This window comes from Nicotiana sylvestris, chromosome 2 (assembly GCF_000393655.2).
Source record: "Nicotiana sylvestris chromosome 2, ASM39365v2, whole genome shotgun sequence".
Taxonomy (NCBI): Eukaryota; Viridiplantae; Streptophyta; class Magnoliopsida; order Solanales; family Solanaceae; genus Nicotiana; species Nicotiana sylvestris.
This window is the reverse complement of record NC_091058.1, coordinates 5,982,836-6,004,354: the sequence shown is the minus strand read 5'-3', so window position 1 is coordinate 6,004,354 and position 21,519 is coordinate 5,982,836. Positions and strand designations below refer to the sequence as shown.

General features: G+C 37.2%; 2 protein-coding genes and 1 non-coding gene across 9 annotated transcripts; 2 read left to right on the top strand and 1 right to left on the bottom strand.

The window, feature by feature from the left end:
- The first annotated feature begins 230 nt into the window (after positions 1 to 230).
- Positions 231 to 12,006, top strand: LOC104234137 (uncharacterized). 7 transcript variants are annotated; one of them, XM_070167638.1, is made up of 4 exons: positions 231 to 343; positions 476 to 625; positions 1,960 to 2,149; positions 7,149 to 12,006. In XM_070167638.1, the coding sequence occupies exon 4, from the start codon at positions 9,807 to 9,809 to the stop codon at positions 11,169 to 11,171; it is 1,365 nt and encodes a 454-aa protein (XP_070023739.1). In that variant the 5' UTR covers positions 231 to 343; positions 476 to 625; positions 1,960 to 2,149; positions 7,149 to 9,806; the 3' UTR covers positions 11,172 to 12,006. The 7 variants fall into 7 exon arrangements, with proteins under 7 accessions (XP_070023739.1, XP_070023740.1, XP_070023742.1 ...); XM_070167639.1 differs by lacking the exon at positions 476 to 625; XM_070167641.1 differs by lacking the exons at positions 231 to 343; positions 476 to 625 and having other exon boundaries at positions 1,931 to 2,149; positions 7,149 to 7,359; positions 9,403 to 12,006.
- Positions 4,132 to 5,613, bottom strand: LOC104234140 (uncharacterized). The gene has a single exon (XM_009787649.2). The coding sequence runs from the start codon at positions 5,611 to 5,613 to the stop codon at positions 4,132 to 4,134; it is 1,482 nt and encodes a 493-aa protein (XP_009785951.2).
- A 351-nt stretch (positions 12,007 to 12,357) lies between the features above and the next one.
- LOC138886609 (U1 spliceosomal RNA) lies at positions 12,358 to 12,518 on the top strand. The gene has a single exon (XR_011405659.1). It is a non-coding gene; the product is annotated as a U1 spliceosomal RNA (small nuclear RNA).
- Positions 12,519 to 21,519: the final 9,001 nt, after the last annotated feature.

Genomic DNA, 21,519 nt, shown 5'->3' with positions numbered 1-21,519 from the left:
GGCATAAATTTCAAATCAAGGGCATTTAGACTTTTAGTAGTACTGGATTATGCATGTCTCTTAATTTGTAAGTAGACTGCCACGTTGCTCAAATTATCTATCTTCTCGATCGTTTTCTTCATCTAGATTCAAGAGCATTCTGCTCCAACTCTTGTTCTCACTCTTTCTCTATTCTTTGCCTCTGGAGTCACCTGATCTTTTCCTTCGCGTGTCACTCGATTAATACTTATGCTTCAGTATGTGGAAACTCGGAGAAGTTTTCAAAATAAAGATTCTGCGAAATTGAATGACCGACTTTCAAACCTTAATTTTGGATCCATTTGAGGTAATCACGTATTTCAAGGTTAGTTCTATCCTCTATTTTGTTACTTTTGTTGGTTCATTTTGTTACCTGTAACTATAGTCTATATTAATTGGGGTTTTGCAATTTGGATCGATACTGATATTTGCCAATTTGTGCTTTTGATGGTTGAAGCATATTTTCTAGGTTCTTTTTATGATGAATTGAAGGAGTAGGGCTTCTAATTCAGTTTCTCTGCTTTTTGGAACCAAGCTAACTGATCAGATTACCTTTTGCAAAGGAGCACACTTTCTTTTTCTTTTCTTCTTCCAATCGCTACCCTAGGTAAGGTCTGCGTACACACTACCCTCTCCAGACCTCAGTAGTGAGATTTCACTGAGTTGTTATTGTTGTTGTTGTTGTTGTTGTTTTTCTTCTTCTTCTTCCAATCGCTAAGCCCATTGCTAATGCTTAGATAAGTTGGTCTCATTATGACGCTTAATGGCCATTGTGTACCTCAAGTACTCTCCTATCATATTTGGACTTTTGAGTTTAAAGTAGGATCAATCTAGAGATGATTTCTGAATTTCCTTTTGACGTAAGTTGGGTAGGGTAATCAAGTAACAAATGTTTGACACCATAGCCACTTTCTCGCTGTTCCGTCACTCAATCAAATTTTAACGGTGTTCCTTTTAAATTGGTTATACAATGTTACTCTTCAAAAATTGGTTATCTATCTGTTCCAATTGAACTGTCTGTCTAAAGTATTCACTACAGTTTCTATTGATCTAACCAGATCTATTTTGTACTTTATAGTTTGCGTATCATGAGATTGATATCATATTATTCCAAGTTATACGATATGCAAAATTAATACTCCCTCTGTTTCAATTTATGTGAACCCATTTGACTGGGCACAGAGTTTAATAAAAAATAGAAAACTTTTGAACTTGTGGGGTAAAATGAAGCACATATATTTTGTGTGGCTATAAATCATTGCATAAAGGTACATTGTTTCCAAATAGGGAAAGAGGTCATTCTTTTTGGCACGGACTAAAAAGGAAATGGGTTCACATAAATTGAAACGGAGGGAGTAATAGATTAATATAATTTTCCTTTAAAATGCTGCAAAGATTAATGACTTCAAGCCTATTTTGAGTTAGAGAATGTATATATTTTTCTCTTGTTTATTGATGTTTTTCCAATTTAATTCCTAAAAATATAGGAAAAAGAGATATCTTATCTGTTACTCCCTCCGTTTCAATTTATGTGAACCTGTTTGATTGGGCACGGAGTTTAAGAAAAAATGAATACTTTTGGAATTTGTGGTCGTAAACAAGTCGAAAAAGGGCCCAGAGTATTTGTGTGGTTATAAAAGTTCTCATTAAGGATAGAATTGTAAGCTTAAGCTAAATTGTTATCAAACTTACAAAGGGGTCATTCTTTTTGGAACGGTCCAAAAAGGAAATAGGTTCACATAAACTGGAACAGAAGTAGTTTCTCTTATCTCTCTGAAAAAGACAACGAAAAGCTTCAAGCCTTTCTCCAATGAACTTTGAACATATGTGTGCAGAAGCGATGCTTAGTATGAGTGATAGGTGCCTTCTTCATTGTTGCCTAAGTCTGCTGTTATTATCCTGGCTTTTAATTTGTGAAAGTTTGGTGTATGTGGCTGCCAGGCATGGTGTTTGGGGTTTATTGGATATAGTTGCTGAAGGTCTGAGTAGCTTTGAGGCTGCCATGGGATGGAGCTGAGGATCGTCTTCTAGCTCTGATAAATAGATGTCTCCTTGAGTCTGTTAGTACAAGCGAAGGTTCATTCTTGTAGTGTTTCTTATCTTTAACAGACTGATCAGGTCTCTCCCACAGGTTAGTTCTATAGCTTTTTACCTACTTTTGACTTAAACACTGTAGTTTTTCATTCTAATTTTCTACAAATACTCAGTAATATTGTATAACATATCAAACTTTTTTAATTTAGCACTTAAGTTATTTTTAATGGAAAATGGTCAAATATAACCCTTTACTATTGGGTATTGTCTAAAGTTTTCCGCCGTTATACTATTCTAACGAATATACTTACCGTCTAACTATTGATCAAATATACCCTTAATTTGACAGAAGGGCCACGTGGAGGGCTTCTAAGCCATCTTATGCCCCAACCCATTACCTATGCTCAATACCCGATACCAAAAAGTCATAACCCTACCCTTCCCAACAGCTAAATAATTGAACAAATTCCTTTGCTCGAAAACTTCCAAAAATAGAAATATGCTCTTTGTTTTTTGATGTTCTTAATAAACGACTTAGAAATCCTTTTCTGAAAGTGCAAATCTGAGTTCAAGTTTCTGAAAATCGTTGAATATTATTGTAGAATGTCATTATTGGGAGCTGAAATTCGTGATTGAACATTATTGGAGAAAAGAAAGAAAAAAAAAGGTGTTTCAACCACCATTGACTCCACTTTGAGCTTGGTTCAGAACTTAAGATCTGAAGTTTTTAAATCAAAATCAACTGGGTGAGTTTTAAAGCTGTTGTAAAAGCTTGATAGAACCTGAATTCAAAATGGATCTGATTTGACAAGAACTTGATCGAAAATTTTTGAAGCCTAATATGTGGAGAAGATGCACTGGGTTTCTTGACCTCAATCTCTTATTGCTGAAATTGTTTGTTGGGTCTTGTTCAGTGTTGTGAAGAGCGTGAAGCGAGGAAAAGCGACAACCCCCATTTCACGAAAAGCGAGAAGCGAAGCGCTCGCTTTTTTTAAGTGAAACGGAATTAAAATAAATATTGCATAGATAACACATGTAATTGTAAGCAAATGTTCAATATTTCAATTAAAAAACTTAAGAGTAGCATCAATTAAAGCACAAAATGACATCCAATTCTTCTATCAGATTGTCAAATTCTTGTATTCCACTATCATTATTATATTGTTCGTCATCTTCTTCAACTTCATCTTCTTCATCAACTAGGGACAAAGTAGCTGCCTGTTTTCCCTTCCTCTGTGAACTTGAAGTTGAGGTACTCCCCCTCAAACCATAAATCCTCTTCCCAATTCCACGCGCCTCCGCAACATTACCCCAAGTGAAATTAGAAGTATCCTCAAATACTTCTTCATCTGCATGATCTTCCGGGACTCCAGTTAGCCATTCATTAGCATCATCGATGTTGTCCAAACTAAATGGATCAATTACATTGCGAGCGTTGTAACGACACCTCAATGTTCTATTGTATTTAATGAAAACTAGATCACTGAGACGCTTCAAGGTTAGTTTGTTCCTCTTTTTGGTATGAATCTGCAAATACTAAGTAATTAGTAAGATTAGGACAATTGAGATATAATTTAATTATCTCAATATACTAAATCTTTCTTATTAGTTCTTACATGTTCAAACACGCTCCAATTCCTTTCACACCCGGATGAGCTACATGTTAGACTTAGAACCTTGATGACAAACTTTTGTAAATCTGGAGTGGAATGACCATATTGCTTCCACCATTCAACTGTAGAAGTAGAACAAATTTTCAAAACATAATATTGATAAAGAAATAAGTTATTAACTATAAAACAACATATAATCACTCGCTCACCTGGTGACTTCGTTTTTCTTTGTCTAATGGCCATGTTTTTTCCAAAAAGTTGCTCAGCATTCCTATAAATACTAAATTGCTCTGTGATTTATCTTGCACGGATTCTTCAGGTATCAACTTCTCAATACATTCATAGTATCCATTCCACAAAGGTTCATCTCCTAGAATCCTCTCTTGATTGTCATAAAACAGTTCCGGGTTCAAAACAAGTCCAGCTGCATGCAAAGGGCTATGAAGCTTACTATCCCACTTTTTATCTATGATCTCAAAGACTCTTTTGTATTTTCTTTGATCACTAAAAGAGGCTTGAATAGCCTCCTTTGCTCTATCAATTGCTTCGTACAGGTAGCCCGTTGGTGGCCTTTGCTCCCCCCATCCACCAAACGAAGCACTTTAACTAAAGGACCACCAATCTTCAATGCATGAACCATATTGTTCCAGAATGAAGGAGAAAGTATAATATCTGCAGATTCTCTCCCTCGAGCTTCCCTTCCATAGGCACTGCTAGTGTACTCATCTAAAACAAACAACTTCTTCAAATTGTTTTTTTGCTCGTGCATCCTATGCAAAGTCAAGAAAGCAATAACAAATCTTGTCTTTGCAGGTTTCACCAAGCTTATTTGTTTAGTGAATTTCTTCATCATGTTCAATAACAAAGGCCTTTGAACAATATAGGAATGCACTCTAATTGCTTGATTAAAGACAGTACTGAAGGGTCTTTCCATGAAAATATCACCGAAGATCAAATTAATGAAATGTGCTGCATACGGAGTCCAATAGATATGCGGGTACCCAACATACATCAAATCACCAGCTTTAACATTTTCACTGGCGTTGTCCGTGACAACTTGAACAACATTTTCTGCTCCAATAGAGTCTATTGTACTCTTGAACAAGGAGTACATTTTGGTTGAATCAGTCGAAGAGCCGCTTGCATCAAAGGACTCAAGAAACAGGCTTCCCTTAGGAGAATTCACCAAGATATTGATGATCATTTTTCTATTTCTCGCCGTCCACTTATCCATCATAATGGAACAACCAAACTTGTTCCATTCTACTTCGTGCTCCTTCACGAATTTGTTCACCTCTGCCACCTCTTTTTTTAGATATGGCCCTCTAACTTCATAATAAGTTTTCATTCCTGGACCATATTGGCCTACGACCTCAATAAAAGCAACAAAAGTGTCAGTATAATTAACACAATTAAAAGGAAGACCTGCATCATACATCCACCGGGCAAAGCAGGTAACTGCACGGTCCCTCAAAATCGCTTTGGCATCAACTTGAGGATTATCACTTTTTCCTCCCTTATCTCCAGATTTTTGCTGGAAGTAACAATCCATAGGACCTTTGGTCTTGCCAGTAGATCCACAACTAGAAGACATTGGTGGAAGCATCCTTCCCCGCTTTTGTGATTTTTGTGAAAGCAACGAAGCATCGTCACCTTCTTCTGTTTCATCATCATCATCATTAAGATTATAAAGTTCTTGTTCATGAATCATTTGAGTCTTTAACTCTTTTTTTTGAAGGTATGCTTTCAATTCTTCCTTCACATGCCCCGGAACTTTAGGACAAGATGCGACATTTGGATCACCACCGATTAGATGCGCTTTTTGACGATGGATTCCTCCATTTGTAATCTTATCACAAAAAAGACATCTAATGGCCATGTTGTTGGTCTCGTTAACTCTTGCAGAGTAAGCCCAAGCAGGGTCTTTCCTATCTTCTTTTGGCGCCATTAAAAGAACAACTACATAACACAGAAGAAAGACAATAAGAACTAAGAATAAAAGATATTATAATTGGGCAGAAACTGGGCAGAATTTTAAAGAAAAAGAAAAAGAAGAAGAAGAAGAAGAAGAACCCTAGTTTGAAGAAGAGAAATCGCTGCTTGAAGTTAATGAAGAAGAGAGGAAGAAATCGTTGCTGCTGAAGAACCCTAGTTTCTCGCTGCTAAAGTAGTCGAAGAAGTCCAGAGTACTAAAACAGAATACCAAGTTTTTAATTAAATAGGGCTTTGGGTCTTTTAATTAAAAAAGCGTCCGCTTCGCTCGCTTCTCGATTTTTACAGAGAGGCGGTCGCTTATACATACCAGAGTCGCTTTTAATGGCAGAAGCGCTGACCCTTCCGCTCCGCTTTGCTTCTCGCTTAAAGCGAGGGAGCGCTCGCTTTTTTTTATTACTGATCTTGTTCGTATCATTGTACAGAAGTTGTGGGTAAAATCTGAGTGCATTTTGTGAAGTTTTGGTTAAGTTAGATTGAACAAATTAGAGTTGCCTTCGCGAAGAAGACAACCTGAGCTTCCTTGAATTAATCACCAGGCTTTGTTTGAATTTTGGTTGAGAATCTTTGGTTACAAATTGAGATCAATTGGAGAAGCTTAGATTGAGTTCGGAAGCAATGGTTCCAAGAATTTTCTGCTCTCAAAGAACTTGAAACTCTCCATTCATGCTAGCTATAGCACTATTAGCTTGATGAATATTCGCATACTTAACAAATTCATAACCTTTACTCAGATCACTTAGAATGTCCTTTGTAACTTTAGCCATCACAATGATACCAAAAAGAGAGAATAAATTGATCAAACCATCATCATCAAGAGCAGGTGGCAAATAATTGATGTACAAGTTTGTCTCGTCAAACTCCTTTGGCTTGATCACAATTGAACCTAACCCAGAGAAAGAGAGAATTTAGTTCTTTAAGTGTTGAGAAGGATCGGGTTATGGGTTAGGGGTAACAGGGCATAAAATGGATCAGAAGCCCTCCACGTGGCCTCTCCGTCAAATTAAGGGTATATGTGATTAAAAGTTAGACGTTAGGGATATATTCGATCGAATAGTATAACGGAGGATAACCTTAAACAATATTCAATAGTAGAGGGATATATTTGACACTTTTCCGTAATTTTAATGATTAGATAAATATCTCACTTGGTTACTTCATGCAACTGACTGGTTCAAATATGTTTATCAAGAGAGTTTAAAGAAGAAAAAGAAAGCTCGTTAGAGTGTAAGGGGGGTAAAGTGATCGATCATCGAAGTGGATGCATTACCTTATATCCAGTATGCTATATGCTATAAGTTTCTGTCATGGAAGATGAAAGTGCCCTGTTTTGGAAATGCTCGACATTCATAGTGTAGATATTTCATAATCTTTTGAATATATTGTCAAGCTTTATCACTCATTGACTTAAATCAGTTGACAATGTTGTCTCTCTTCCCCCCCCCCCCCCCGGCCCAACCATTAATGCTGGTAAACGCTTGAAAGTTTCAGGTAGCAGGGATGAGAGGTAAACCTTTCCGGTAGCCTTATAGCTGTTTTTTATGAAATTTGAAACAAATGAAGTCAAGGGGTAGTCTGATGTACGAAGCATCCCGCGTTCACGCATGGTTCGGGGAAGGGGTGCACCCAAAGGGTTGTGAATGCAAGCATTATTGGCTAGTTCTACAAACAAATGAAGTCAAAATGGAAAAGAAAAAGGAAGGTAACGTCTGTTAGTTTGGTCGGCGCATGTCCATACTTTGTTGTCATTATTTTCGTAGAAAGTGTAATGATTGAAATGGAGTCCTTGTGCTTAAAAAAGGACAAATCTCTTGTTCACAATCTGTTTTTTTGTCTGTGTGTTGATAGTTCTTTCAAAGCTCCATTTTGTCAGCCATACCAGCAAATGATACCATCAATTGGAGAACGAACAGTATACATTGCTAGAAATATCCAAATTAGAAGTTTGAGAAGCTCATGGTTTGTGATTTGCTTTGCTAAGAACAATGTCCTATTTTATGTGGAACAATGTCACAATCTGTTGGTAAATGACAATAAAAAGGTTTTATATTACTGCATTCATGTGAATCTATAACCTTGTATCTACAGACAACAACTACCATTTGATGGGACTCTGAAGAGTACAAATTATTTGATATACATCTTCCTGCCCAAAAATGAGGCCCTTCTTTATAATGCAGAGCAATAAGGTCTGCACTCTTTTTCTATGTCAAATCATTTATGCATTTGTTGTAGACCATTACCGAAGGGGAGCCTTGGTGTAACTGGTAAAGTTGATGTCATGTGACCATAAGTCACGTGTTCGAGCCGTGGAAATAGCCTCTTACAGAAATACAGGGTAAGGCTGCATACAATAGTCCATTATGGTCCGGCCCTTCCCCGGACCCCGCGCATAGCGGGAGTTTAGTGTACCGGGCTGCCCTATTTTTAAGACCATTACTGAAGCTAATACATTTTTACTTGGACAAGCATCAGAGAAATTGTAGTTTGGTGGAATTGGCTTGGTAGAAGATGATATAGCTGACAAAAGTTGCAATACAGTCTTCAATATCTTATTCCTATATGCTTAAATTTCTTTTATCTATACTATTATGTCAAAACTAAGGTAATTCTTACTTTCACAATATTGGGCTCGTGCCGGCACTGACCATATCCAGAAATGAGTGAACGAGAATTAATTAGATTAGCTTCACCTCATTATATACCACTTCAACCAACAATTTAAACATTCCATCTTTAGTTTCATTTTTGCACGAATTCGAGCTTGAGCTCTGGCTAGAGTTTCGTAATTTCACTAGCGGGGTCTGGGAGGGTAGTGTGTACGTAGATCTTACCCCTACCCTTGGAGTAGAGAGGTTGTTTCCGATAGAGGCTGTTTCTGATAGACCCTCAGCATCCAGCCCTCCAAGAATTCCCCACCTTGCTCTTGGATGACTCGAACTCACAACTTCTTGGTTGGAAGTGGAGGGTGCTTGCCACTAGAGCAACCCACTCTTGTCAATTGTGCTTAATAATAACATACGATTAAATAAAAGAAGAAAGAAATATACATTTGGACAAAGTGATTGTGGGTTCTCATTCACTAGTCAGTACCAGGGTGTAAATCCTGACCTTCACCCTCAAAGAAATGGTATGCCTATGGAAAATGGAGATCCGTTGTATCTTAAAAGTTAATCTTAGGTTAACGATTCTATTACTAGTTGTGTCAATAAACATATTAAGAATAAAACCAACAGGGGCATTGTCTCTATTGACATTTTGTCCTTGTGCTATGTGTTACGAACAAGGTAGACCAAACCAAATGGATTGGGCTTGAGAATTGGTTTCACGTGAGTCAGAATATTAACCAGCCCAAAGAGAGGTTATTAGACTACAATTGGGACCTAGGTTGAGGTACATGTGTCAATGAATTACTGGACAAGAGGGATACAATTACTATAATAATCAGTTCGTGCAAGTGTACGCTTATGCGAATTGTTATCGGGAAAACTTATCCCTCCTGGTCTCTCTCCCTCGTCTATTTCTCTCTGTGTATTTGTCTTCTCATCCCTTTTCTTTCTGTTACTATCCTTAGTTACTGTCACTTTTTAGTGTAATTTCTTTGTTCTCGTTAACAATATATCAATCTGTTAATTGGGTATTTGGTTGTGGATATTGGATTCATTACATTGGTGCTTTTATTGATTTGGACTCCATGGATCTCTACTCTTCTACCATTGTCCTCTATCACCTCAATGCCATCCAGGATTTGATAATGGCTATGATGGACAATAATGCTCGTATGCTCAGGCACCTCGACAACATGGAGCAGATGATGTCTGCCTCTTCCAAGAAGATCCCTGACACTCCAGAGCACTCGAATGTGGTTGTCTTTGGACGATAAGTGTGAGTCAGAGGAGGTCTCGACACCTCTTGTTATTGCAGAATCAATGACTAATTTTGATTTGGATAAAGGACTCTCCAGCCCTGTGGACGATCCCGAAGAAGAGGCTTATTCGAGAAGCTATGCCTACCAGGTGTTTGCTGAAATACCCAACGGGGAACTTAACATGGAAGTTAAAAATTCAGTGAAGATTGATTCAGTCATTACAGCAACCCAGCTGTTTGATGAAGTGTTTGACGTAGTTTCTGCAGTTAAGTGTGCTTACAATGATCTTTGTCATGTTTGATAATCAACTTACAGTGCCTTGTATGCTTTCTGCTTGCCGACACAACCAACTTATCAGTAGAGGTATACTTGATTACTTGTGTAAACTCGGTTGTGCTGAACTTTTATTCACTTTGCATCAATTTCCACCTGATCACTCTGGATTAGACTTTCCCTTTGATCCTGGCTCCAGTTTGCCTTCCACATATGTTGGCGCTACAAGAAATTTTGTATTTACCCAGTGGAATGCTTGTACTGTGCCCTTGAACCTTGCGTTGCAATATATTGCAACTGTATGCAGATGGGTAATAACAAATAGTGTGGGCTCAAATGTTCTCATAGGGATTGCAATTCATGGTTTTCACATAGATATTGATGATGTTGTTGCGTTAGACGAGCAAGGAGCTTATGGTGAATGGCCACTTGGCCTACCAACAAAGGATTCCCTGGTTGCTGATGATAAAAGAAATAACATTGCTGCTTATATTCATCTAATGGTCAGGGTGTGGTCATTTTTTATTAATCTTCCGAAAAATGCACTGGATATTAAGGAGGATGAGAGGCTAGGAATGGCCAAAAATCTTCGATGGTTAAGGGGCATCTTCACTGATGAAGATGTATATTTTTATGTTCTTCTATTTGAACTTCCTACAATATCTTATATTAGTCACAAGCTAGATGAGCTCCTGTTCCATTTTAAAAAGATCTTGAAAACCTTCCTGATGGTTTCCTCTTCCCGTCACTCTTGGTGTGCAATTGATTCTTTCCTGATTAAAGCCCTTGTCCATTCTTACTTTCTTTATTATGAGAGTATTACTGTAGCGACCTTCCAATTGCATCTTCCAAGAATTTCTGAGGCGGGGGATGGTATGAAAAAGAATGGATATTATGGAAGTCATTCATGGGACTATACAACGTTATGTGAAGAACACCAAATCTGGAATCCAAATGTTGAAATAGCTTTTATATGTGAGAAGTTGCAGCTAGTCTATCATTTTCTGATAATAAAATTATCAACTCAAAATATTTTGAGTAATCATGGAGCTATAATAAAGTTGCACCAGTTTCCACTTGTTTCCAGTGCTACTATGTATATTGTTAGTCTTGGTGGAATCGTGCTTCTTAATTGTGTATGGGATCCAGGAATCAATTCCAAGACCATGAATCTATATGTTCATACAGAGACCTCGGAGGCACAACTATTACTGGGATCTAGGGGCAATTTTTGTTTCTGTGTATATTCTGATTCTATGACTAAGGTGTGGGATCCCGGCAGACAAAGGGATATTTCATCTCACTCGACGGATTTGGCTAAAGGGAGAGTGAAATATGGAATTTATCATCTGACATATTTAGCTTTGATATAATCCGTGAGGGAAACCTCGCTCTTTGCAATCAAATGGACGAACCTGGTATGTTTAGCCTGATTGCAAACAGGTTTGCTGATGCTTTTATTTCATGGGTTTCAACGTGTGCTAAAGCTCACTTGCCGTTCTTCATGTACTTGTGGTGCCCCAAAACTAAGAAAACTGCATATGTCTATGACCCTTTACCTAGTCTGGTAATTTCAAGGCATGAGATTGTGATTGAGCAAAACAAGTTGGAGTTAAGGAACAGAGGAAGAGAAATGCTTTTCTACTGGCAGAGAGCTAGTAGCTATGGTCAAATGAGGATTTGTCACATTTTGCAGTATCTTGCGTCGCAGTCAACTCCGCCATACCCACTTCAGCAACAACGACAAGGCAGCTTAATTCGACCACATGTCAACACTCATTCCTTATTGATAAGGCTATACTCGAACCTTGAGGACAAGGTTCTTTTTGAGGGCGGGATTATTGTTATGAACAAGGTAGACCAAACCAAATGGATTGGGCTTGGGAATTGGTTTCGTGTGAGTCAGAATATTAACCAGCCCAAAGAGAGGTTATTAGACTACAATTGGGACCCAGGTTGAAGTACATGTGTCAATGAATTACTGGACAAGAGGGATATAATTACTATAATAATCAGTTCGTGCAAGTGTACGCTTATGCGAATTGTTATCGGGAAAACTTCTCCCTCCTGGTCTCTCTCCCTCGTCTATTTCTCTCTGTGAATCTGTCTTCTCATCCCCTTTCTTTCTGTTACTATCCTTAGTTACTGTCACTTTTTAGTGTAATTTCTTTGTTCTCGTTAGCAATATATCAATTTGTTAATTGGGTATTTGGTTGTGGATATTGGATTCATTACACTATGCAACTTTCCACAACACAAAGGAAATTCTATATTTGCATATGAAAAGAAAATCTGTTTATTGTTCTTTTGGTGCCTATATAAAACTGAATATCTGAAGGGAACTGATTGTATTTCCAAAATATTCACAACACATAAAGGAAATTCTATATTTTCGATTGTAAATCTCAAGCATTCTGGTAATTTAAATAAGTGACTCTTTTTAATAGCTATTGCTTAATTTGTGAAACAAGTGTGTGAGCATTATCCCACATCGTCAGAAACAAATGCAGGCAAGGTGCTGGAGTAATATAAAAGGGGAGGAGGGAGCTACGCTGAAACATACTTACCTGGACGGGGTCAATGGGTGATCATGAAGACCCATGGCCTAGGTTGGTGACCTCCATTGCACTTTGGAGGGGTGCCCGCCTAAGGTCGGCTCAAGTGGCCGAGCCTACGTCATAATTTGTGGTAGTGGGGGCCAGCGTTCGCGCGGTCCCTACCCAAATCTTAAATAAATTTTTTATTCTTATGGTGTTTTATATAGTACTTCTAGCCTGTTTAATAAGTATCATTTGGTATGTGTTTAGGCCAAATTTGTTAATTAGAGTAATTTGCTAGATTAGCAAATAGTTATTTCGTTTTGAGTTAAATCTAATAAACCAGTTTATGTCAGATGTACTTTGATCCAGTGTTTTAAAAGGCGTACATGTTTTACCCAAGGGGCGAGGCATAAGCTCCGAGACACGGGGCGTAAGTCCTAAAAAAATTTAATTTATAATTAATAAAATAAAATTATTTTTAAATCTAAAAATTACATAATTCTTTTAAAAAATCCATACAAATCACAAAAAATAGATAATTATTATAATTATATGAACTAACAATATACTAATAAATGAGATACATCTTAACAATAAGTCAATAATATTCTAACCGAAATAACAATCCATATTCCAAACAAGATAAGCAAAATGCGTCATTGATTATTTGTAAGAAAATACAAAAATGAAATAAAATCAAACAAAGTTCATGGCAATGATATGCAGTTCTAAACTATAAAGACAAACATTATAGATGCCTTAGAATATAATATTTTAAAATATGAGTGAGGATAACTTTCTAGTAGTTTAATATTAGAGAAAATTTTGTTGCAAACAAATTAATTTGGTCAGATATTGATATCATTGCTAAGAGCACAAATGACACTCATTTTCAACAAAAAAGCATAAATGCATGTTAGTGCTTTTTCACTATCTAACGAGGAGAAAACTCAAGGTTCTATGGAGTATGGAGTGTGGATGATTATAACGAGGTTACTGCTTTTTTTTTAATGGGGTGTAGACAGATTTGGGGTAAAACCAAAAAGGATTTTAAAAATATAACGGTAATTGTCAAAATTATTCTTCAATTGGTTAAGTTCCCTGGGGCGTGAGTCTTAGTTCTGAGGCGAGTTTTGCGCCTAAGCGTGCGCCTCATCTCTTGGGGCGTGCGCCCAAAGGATCTACGCCTCTCATTAACGCCCAGATGCGTTTTACATACGCCTCGCCCTGATTCACGCCCCGAGACTCGCTCCATAAACGCCCCTAAAAACACTGCTTTGATCTTTACGGTACTTTGACCGAAATCCTCTTAACGAATTATATTTGAATCAATATTCTATCCAATGTTTTATATTTCAATTAACCAACCTCTACAAGCTACAAGTAGGGGTGTACATAGGCCGGGTTGGTTCAGATTTTACAATTACCAAACCAATTGTGTCAGGTTATTAAATCTAAAGACCAAACCAAACCAATAAAACTCGGGTTTTTCATTATCGGTTTTTCTCGGGTTTTCCAGTTTTTTTGGATTTTTTCAGGTAAAATCTTCGTAGAACAAAACATATAACGTATGCTCAAAATATTTCTTTAATCCTAGTAAGATACAACTATATAAAGTATTTTCCAAGAAAAGAACACAAAATAGGAGATGTGTCATGGCATTATCCTAAAATATTCAACAATAAAGACAATAAATTTATGTAATATAAATATTGCTAATTAAAAAGCCATAATAAAAATAAACATAATCTAAAAGTACTAAGTCATGCTAAAATAAATAGACTAATAAGTAACAAGGGAGTATTAATTATATGACTAAAAGCTAAAGCAAAATAAAAATGGGTTATACATTTTTATCTAAATTATTGCAAAACAAAAAATAGATATTCAATACATTCTCGTTCGTAATATTGAAATGAATGTCTTTTGTTAGCATTAATATTGATTGTTAGCATTATTTAATTTACTAATATTAATGGCTATAAAATTTATTGGAGCATTCAAAAGTTCTAAGTCCAACCTTGAAATAATACCTTAAAAGATAATTATGAAATTTCTTAAAAAATATTTATAAATTACATCACAATAAGTATATTTATATATTAAATATATCTAAAATTTCTATATATGTAATGTCGGGTTGGTTTGGTTTCGGTTTGACTTTCTTTAGTTAAAACCAAACCAAACCAATTATGGTCAGTTTTTTTTTCCAACATCAAACCAAACCATAATTGGGTTTTTTTTTCTCGGTTTGATCGAATTATCGGGTTAGTGCGATTTGTCGGTTTCCTTTGTACACCCCTAGCTACAACAATAACATTGATCTATAAAATTATACGACTTTATTTTGGCAATCCATATTTACAATGATAATCGATTTCTTTAAAACAGTGTCATAATGGGTGTGGCATACCTTTTCCTGTTAAACCTAAAAAACTCTCTCATTTCTAATTTCACCAATTTAATATGTTTGGTTTATAGAATAGTCGGTTATTCCTAATTTATTGGACGTCGCTTATATCGCATTTGGCTTTTGAGGTTTTAACAAAACTATGTTTAAGCTGGAAATTTCAAAAATGTTTGTGGAAAATAAGAAATCCTAAACCCAAGAAGACAAGCTACACAAATATAGGCCAAGTATTCAGCAGCAGGAGCATTCTGCGAATTTTGAAGGAACAAAAGGTAATCGTGAAGAGATTTTTAGGGTTTTGAGGGGGAAAATGCGAATTTGAATTTGTTTTTCACCCGTAAAGAACGCGGTGTTTATATAGTAGTTGGGGTCAACAGTAATTGCGTTTTATAAGTCACATTTAGTCGTTGCGTTTTATCAGAAATTACGATTTTTACAACAACAACAGCAACAACCCAGTAAAATTCACAAGTGGGGTCTGGGGAGGGTAGTATGTACGCAGACCTTACCCCTACCCCGAAGGAGTAAAGAGGAAGTTTCCGAAAGACCCTCGGCTCAATGAAATTACGATTTTTAAGTCGCATAAATTTATTAAGTCACATGTTTCTAGCGATTCACATGGCATCATCAAATGATGCAAGTCTTAGATAAAAGTCTACAACGCACTAGAACGCCCTTGTTGACGATCCTTTACTCCAACAACATCTAAGGTTCCTCGAACAATGTGATATCTCACACCGGGTAAATCCTTAATCCTTCCCCCTCTTACTAAGACTACAGAATGTTCTTGTAAATTATAGCCAATACCGGGTATATAAGCAGTGATTTCAAATCTAGAGGTTAATCGTACTCTGGCAACTTTACGCAAGGCAGAGTTTGATTTTTTTGAGGTGATAGTGAAAAAATTGACAAATAAGTCACCCTTACCGCCACTATATATTGCCATTTATAAGGCTTCAGCAAATCCAAGGGTAATATTTTTTGAAGAATTAATCCAAATAGCGGTCCGTCCTATCACTTAAACTAATAATAGCTAGTGAATGTATAATATATGCATAATTTATGTATTATATGTATATAATTATGTATAATCAATGCATAATTTATGTATATGGCTAGTAGTTAATATGGTCGGCTGTTTTAAAATTAATATGGTCGGCCATTTTTGTAAAGATCCCAATTTTTTTTCTGGACTCTATGGATAATGGATCCGTTCCACTACCCTCATCCTCTTAAATACCATTTTGTCTGCAGCAAAATTCGAAGCCCTATCTCGCGCCGAACCTACTGCCTACATACAATTTTTTTTTGTTGGTAATAAACGATTTATTCATACAACAAGCTAAAAGTTATTATAACTAGAGATCAGTCTAGGTAACATAGTGCCTAGATTGTCTCTTTTAAGTACATGAATAACAAAAGCGGGAGGAAGAGCATAAGTTTGCAAAATACAAAAAGTGTCCAAGCTACAATCATTTTTAGCTAATAGGTCCACTACTCCATTAGCCTCTCTAAAAACATGCTTCAACTGTGGATCATTCACCTTCCGCAATAGGTACCTGCAATCATTAATCAAGTTTTGGTAGAGACAATTATTAGATTTTAGGAAATTTATTAGCTCCAAACAGTTTGTCTCTATTACTAATGGGAAGAGTTTTTCTGTTAGTGCTAGTTTGACTCCATGGAGTAGGGCCAGGATTTCCATATATATGTTAGTAGCATGGTCGATTCTCATATTGAAGCCTAAGATCCATTGGGCCCTATCATCTCTAAACACCCCTCATATTCCTCTCATTCCTAGGTTTCCTACACATGAGCCATCAATATTTAGTTTATAAAAATTAGGATTTGGGGATTCCCATTTTACAAGGATAGTTTTCTTGGGGGGTTTTAAGCTAAGATTTTTTGCCAGGTAAAAGTATTCAATGGCTTTGCTAATGGGTTGACTTATGGTGATAGGAGATTTAATACCCTGGAAGAGTATCCCATTTCTGAAGTTCCAAATATGCCATAGGAGGAATGAGAGAAAATCTAACCAAAGTAGGTGGTCGTTGAAGGTTTTCCTTGATACGAGTTATTTTTTAAGCCAATTACACAAGGTATCTTTTCCTAAGGAATTCTGAGGGAAAAGATGGTTATTTCTTGTTTGTTCCCAGATGAATCTTGAGTAGCTGCAGCGGAAGAAGATGTGTTCCATGTTCTCAGTCTCCCTATTGCATATGCTACAAGTGTCGTCATGACAAATCCCTCTTTTGGCCAGCATATGCTTTGTGGGTAGCCTGTCCCATATGACTGTCCAAAGGAAATATTTCAAATTGTTTAAGGAGTTGATTTTCCAGAGCCAAAAGTAGTCTTTTTTATTGCAAGTAAAATCTGAGATTGCTTCGTAGGTAGCCTTAACGGAGAACAGTTATAACCCTTTGAGTTCCAAGTATATGAGTCAGTAGTGGGCGTAGTTTGCTCTATGTAAGTGCAATTTATCTTGGAGATTATATCTGGGGGTAATTCGAAAGACAAGTCTCTAAGGTCGAATATTCTGTTTTTGATAATGAATGAGAGGTTTAGGTCTAGCTCCCCAGCAGGAATGGGACCCTGAATGTAGTCTCTAAGAGCCCCTAATTGATTTATCCATTTATCGTGCCATAGATTGATGGACATACCATTTCCTACCAACCATTTGGTGTTGGCATTGCAAATCACAGAGCCTTTCCTAATGACCTTCCAAGTATGAGAGCCTATATATTTGCTTTTCGTATGGTCATATTTACTAGATATAGTTTTGACCCATATGGCCTCTTTCTCTTTTTTATATCTCCAAGCTAATGCCACATTGAAAGAGGAGTTTTTCCAATGGGTGTTGGGAATACCCATGCCTCCTTGCTTTTTAGGCATTGTGATTATGCTCCATTTAACAAGGTGGCATTTCTTTTTTTCCTCCGTGCTACCCCATAAGAAGTTTCTTTGGATAGATTCTATCTTGTTGAGGGTTGTTTTGAGGAGATCATATATTTGCATGGTGTGGTTAGGGATTGCGGCTAGGGTTTCTTTTATGAGGGTTGACCTACCGGCTATATTAAGAAACTTAGTTTTCCAACCTTTTAGTCTAGTATTCATCCTATCTAGAATGAATTGGAAGTCTTTTTTGATAGGATTGGCATTGGGCATAGGAAAACCGAGGTACTTACCAAAGTTATTAGTATATCTCATTGAAAAGTAGTTGCTAATATGATCTTTATAATCCGTGGGTATTCCTGGAGAACACAATTTTTGATTTACCAAAATTGATTGATTGTCCCGAAGCATCGCAAAATTTGTTAATAGTGTCTATAATTGAGTTATAGCTTTTTTGGTTGACTTCGGCTAGGTGGAAAAGGTCGTCTGTAAAGAATAAATGGGAAAGCTCCGGGCTTTTAGGAGCTATTTTGATGGGAGTCCATCTACAACAATCTATTTCATGGTCAATTAGTCTAGAGATCATTTTCATACATATGATATAGATATACGGGGAAAGGGGATCCCCCTGTCTAATACCCCTAGATGGTTCAAAGAATTCCGTTCTCGAGCCATTGATAAGAATAGCGATAGTGGTGGTAGAGATGCAAGACATTATAAGCTCGATGAGGTCAGGAGGGAAGTTAAGAGAGGTGAGAGAGAATTTGACAAAAGACCATTCAATTTTGTCAAAGGCTTTTTCCAGATCGATTTTAATCATCATTTTAGATTTTTTACCCTTAGTTTTCCTGAAGTGGTCTAGTACCTCATTTATGACTAGAGCTTGTCAGCAGCTCTTCTGCCCATGATAAAGCTAGTTTGTGTAGGGTGAATGAAATTTGGTAGGAAGGGTTTAATGCGGTTAGCAATTATCTTAGTGACGACCTTATAAGTCGTGTTGCAAAGGCTTATGGGTCTAAACTGCCTGATTGTTTCAGCATTTTGACATTTGGGAATGAGACAGACTAAGGTGTTATTCATGATTTTAAGCATTCTTTTGGATTGGAATGATCCTTGGCAGAAGTTGATGAGATGATTGCTTGTCTCCTTCTAGTATTTCTGGTAAAAGAAATGATGAAGCCCATCCGGCTCCAGAGCTTTGTAGGGTTTGAAAGAGTCTAGCGCCCTTTTTATTTCTTCTATAGAGGGAATACTACTTAGGTATGGATGATCTTAGTTACTAATTTTGGTATTGTAGGACATGTAGATATTATTAAGCGTGGATTGATTATGACCCGTAGAATAGAGGTTTTGGTAGTAGTTAATAATTAGGTCTTTGATGGACTTTTGATCTTGGAGCCAATTCCTTGCTTCATCTTTTAGACAAATAATTCTATTTTTCCTTCTTCTTTGCATTGTGGTAATGTGGAAGAATTTTGTATTATTCCCCATCTTGGATCCACTGAACCCTGGATTTGAGCTTCTAGAAATCCTCCTCCTGCATGAGTACTATGTTATACTCATGTAGGAGTTCATTTTCCAGGTTTATGAGGAATTGGCTGTGGGGATAGTTTAGAGAGTTGTGGATACCTTTTAATCTAGCTAGTAATTTGCTCTTCCATTTGAAAATGTTATCAAATGTATTTTTGTTCCATTCAATTGCCTTGGAACAGAAATTGTCTATGGCTTTAGTTATATTTGGTTGGTCAAACCATGAGTTATCGACCAAGGTTCTAAAGGTGGGGTAAGATAGCCACATAGATTCTATTCTAAAAATATTGCTATTAGTAGGGAAGCTTTTGTACAAGTCTAATTTTATTGGACAATTTTCTGAGTGGACTCTAGTTAGATGCTTGACGCTAGCTTCTTGAAATAGTTCTAACCATTCCGTATTTGCAATGCATCTATCGAGTCGTTCCATAATTTTTTTTTTACAATTTTTTCTTTTGTTTGTCCAGGTAAACTTTGGGACCTTAAACCCTAAGTCCACAAGGCCACATTGGTTCATATAATCTAGGAAGTTTGAGACTCGATTATAATTTATGGGTAAACCTCCAAATTTTTTTGAAGCACGAGTGACTTCATTGAAGTCTCCTACGACTAGCCACGGTCCTTTATAGTTATTAGCTACTATTTTTAGATTTTGCCATAGAATTAATGTTTCTTCCAATAGGTTACTAGCATAAATAATAGAACATAACCAACTTTTTGTTGAATTCCGTACCTTTATCATGTCGTGTATCTCTTGGTCCGTCCCTCCAATTTGGTCCACCATTGTGTCTCTATTGTTCCACATGAACACAATGCCCCCCGAGTTTCCATTGGCGGGCATTTGGATAAGGCCGAAATCTTGCACCAAAATATGGTGGTCTTCCATTTTTGTTTCTAGCAAGGCCACAATGCTAGGTCTATGATAGTCCAACATTGCTCTAAAAGCTTGTCTAAACTCTGTGCTACTTGCGCCTCGACAGTTCCAGATAATCATATTCATGCTTATGTTTCTGTTTGAAGCTCCTCTTTCATGGCTGCTGGTAGGGCTTTGGTTGTTCTTCATGCTTTCCCGTTGTGTCCAGTTGTGTGTGAACATTGTCGGCACTAATACCACTACATGCTAGTACAATCTTGGGGGGTTCATTTTCCTGATGGAGATGGAGAACTTCCTCATCCACTGGGCAACTTAAGATGTACCTTTTTTTTACTTTTCTTGCTTGGAATGCCATTGTTTTTGGGTATCGTAACACCCCGTGCTCCACTATTCTTTCTGTTGGAACTTCTTCCTCTTTTTCCATTTGTGCTTGGCTCGAGTTCTGTAAGGGTAGAGGTGTGACTGTCCGGGGTAGTGGAGTTAAGAGACTGCTGCTGCTGAGGTTTGGATTCTGGCTGTTTTGATGGGGGGTTTGCTGAGCTAGTGTAGTTTGAAAAGCGGGAGTTAGGGTTGGAGGGTTTGCATGGGACGTGTAGAGTGGTAAGTTTGAATTGGATAGGTTGTGTGTAGGATGCTGAGACCATGCTTGGGGGTTCCATGTGGATGGGTGTGGCCCTAGGTTCAGTGACATAGGGTGAAGCTGGTGAGGGCTTATCCATGGTCGAATCATTGCATTGTTTAGGCTTAGTTGGAGTCCTTCCGCTACTATCTGGGCTAGGTATCTTGGATCCCCTATTTGGACTATTAGATCTCTCCCCTCTAGTTGTAGACTTATGTTCAAAACATGGACCATTAGTCCCCATTCCAACCAAGATTGGGGAGCATAGTTTGGTTGGATGGGCCTTGTGGTGAAGATCAGAGGGGTTTGGGGCTGGTTCACTTGCTGAGGTCGTGTCCAAACATTCCTTCGAGGCCTGGGGAACCTCTTGTTGTAATTGTTGGGTGGTAGTCTTGGCATTTTGTATTTTATTTTTGCTTTGATTTGTGTCTTGTAGTGTAAGGGATTTGGGTTTATTACTTGTATATAAAGGTCTACTTGTATCCCTTGCCCTGTTGCTTGGGTCATTAGGCTTTGAAAACGTTTGATTTATCCTAGGATTCAAGATGTCTTGTTCATTAATGGATGATTTTGACTTGGGGTTGACAAGGGGTGAGGTTGATTTGTACTATGTTTGTTTTCTAAAAGGCTGCTAGCTTGTTGGGTTGGGTTGATGTTCCTAGTTTGTGGGCTAATAATGACTTGCATTAATGAGGAGTATTGGTTAGTTATAGGTATAGTAGGATCTATATCCATGGATTGGTTCTTTTGACTTTCATCCGTCGGCTCCATTAATGAAGGGCTCTTTTGGATTTTTGTTTGGGAGGAGTTAATGCCCAAGGGTTTATGTGAGTTAAAGCTAGGATTAATGAGGGAT

Excerpts from the sequence above, each read along its gene's own strand:
- LOC104234140 (XM_009787649.2), bottom strand. The coding sequence starts at position 5,613 with ATGGCGCCAAAAGAAGATAGGAAAGACCCTGCTTGGGCTTACTCTGCA.
- LOC104234137 (XM_070167639.1), top strand. The coding sequence starts at position 9,807 with ATGATCTTTGTCATGTTTGATAATCAACTTACAGTGCCTTGTATGCTT.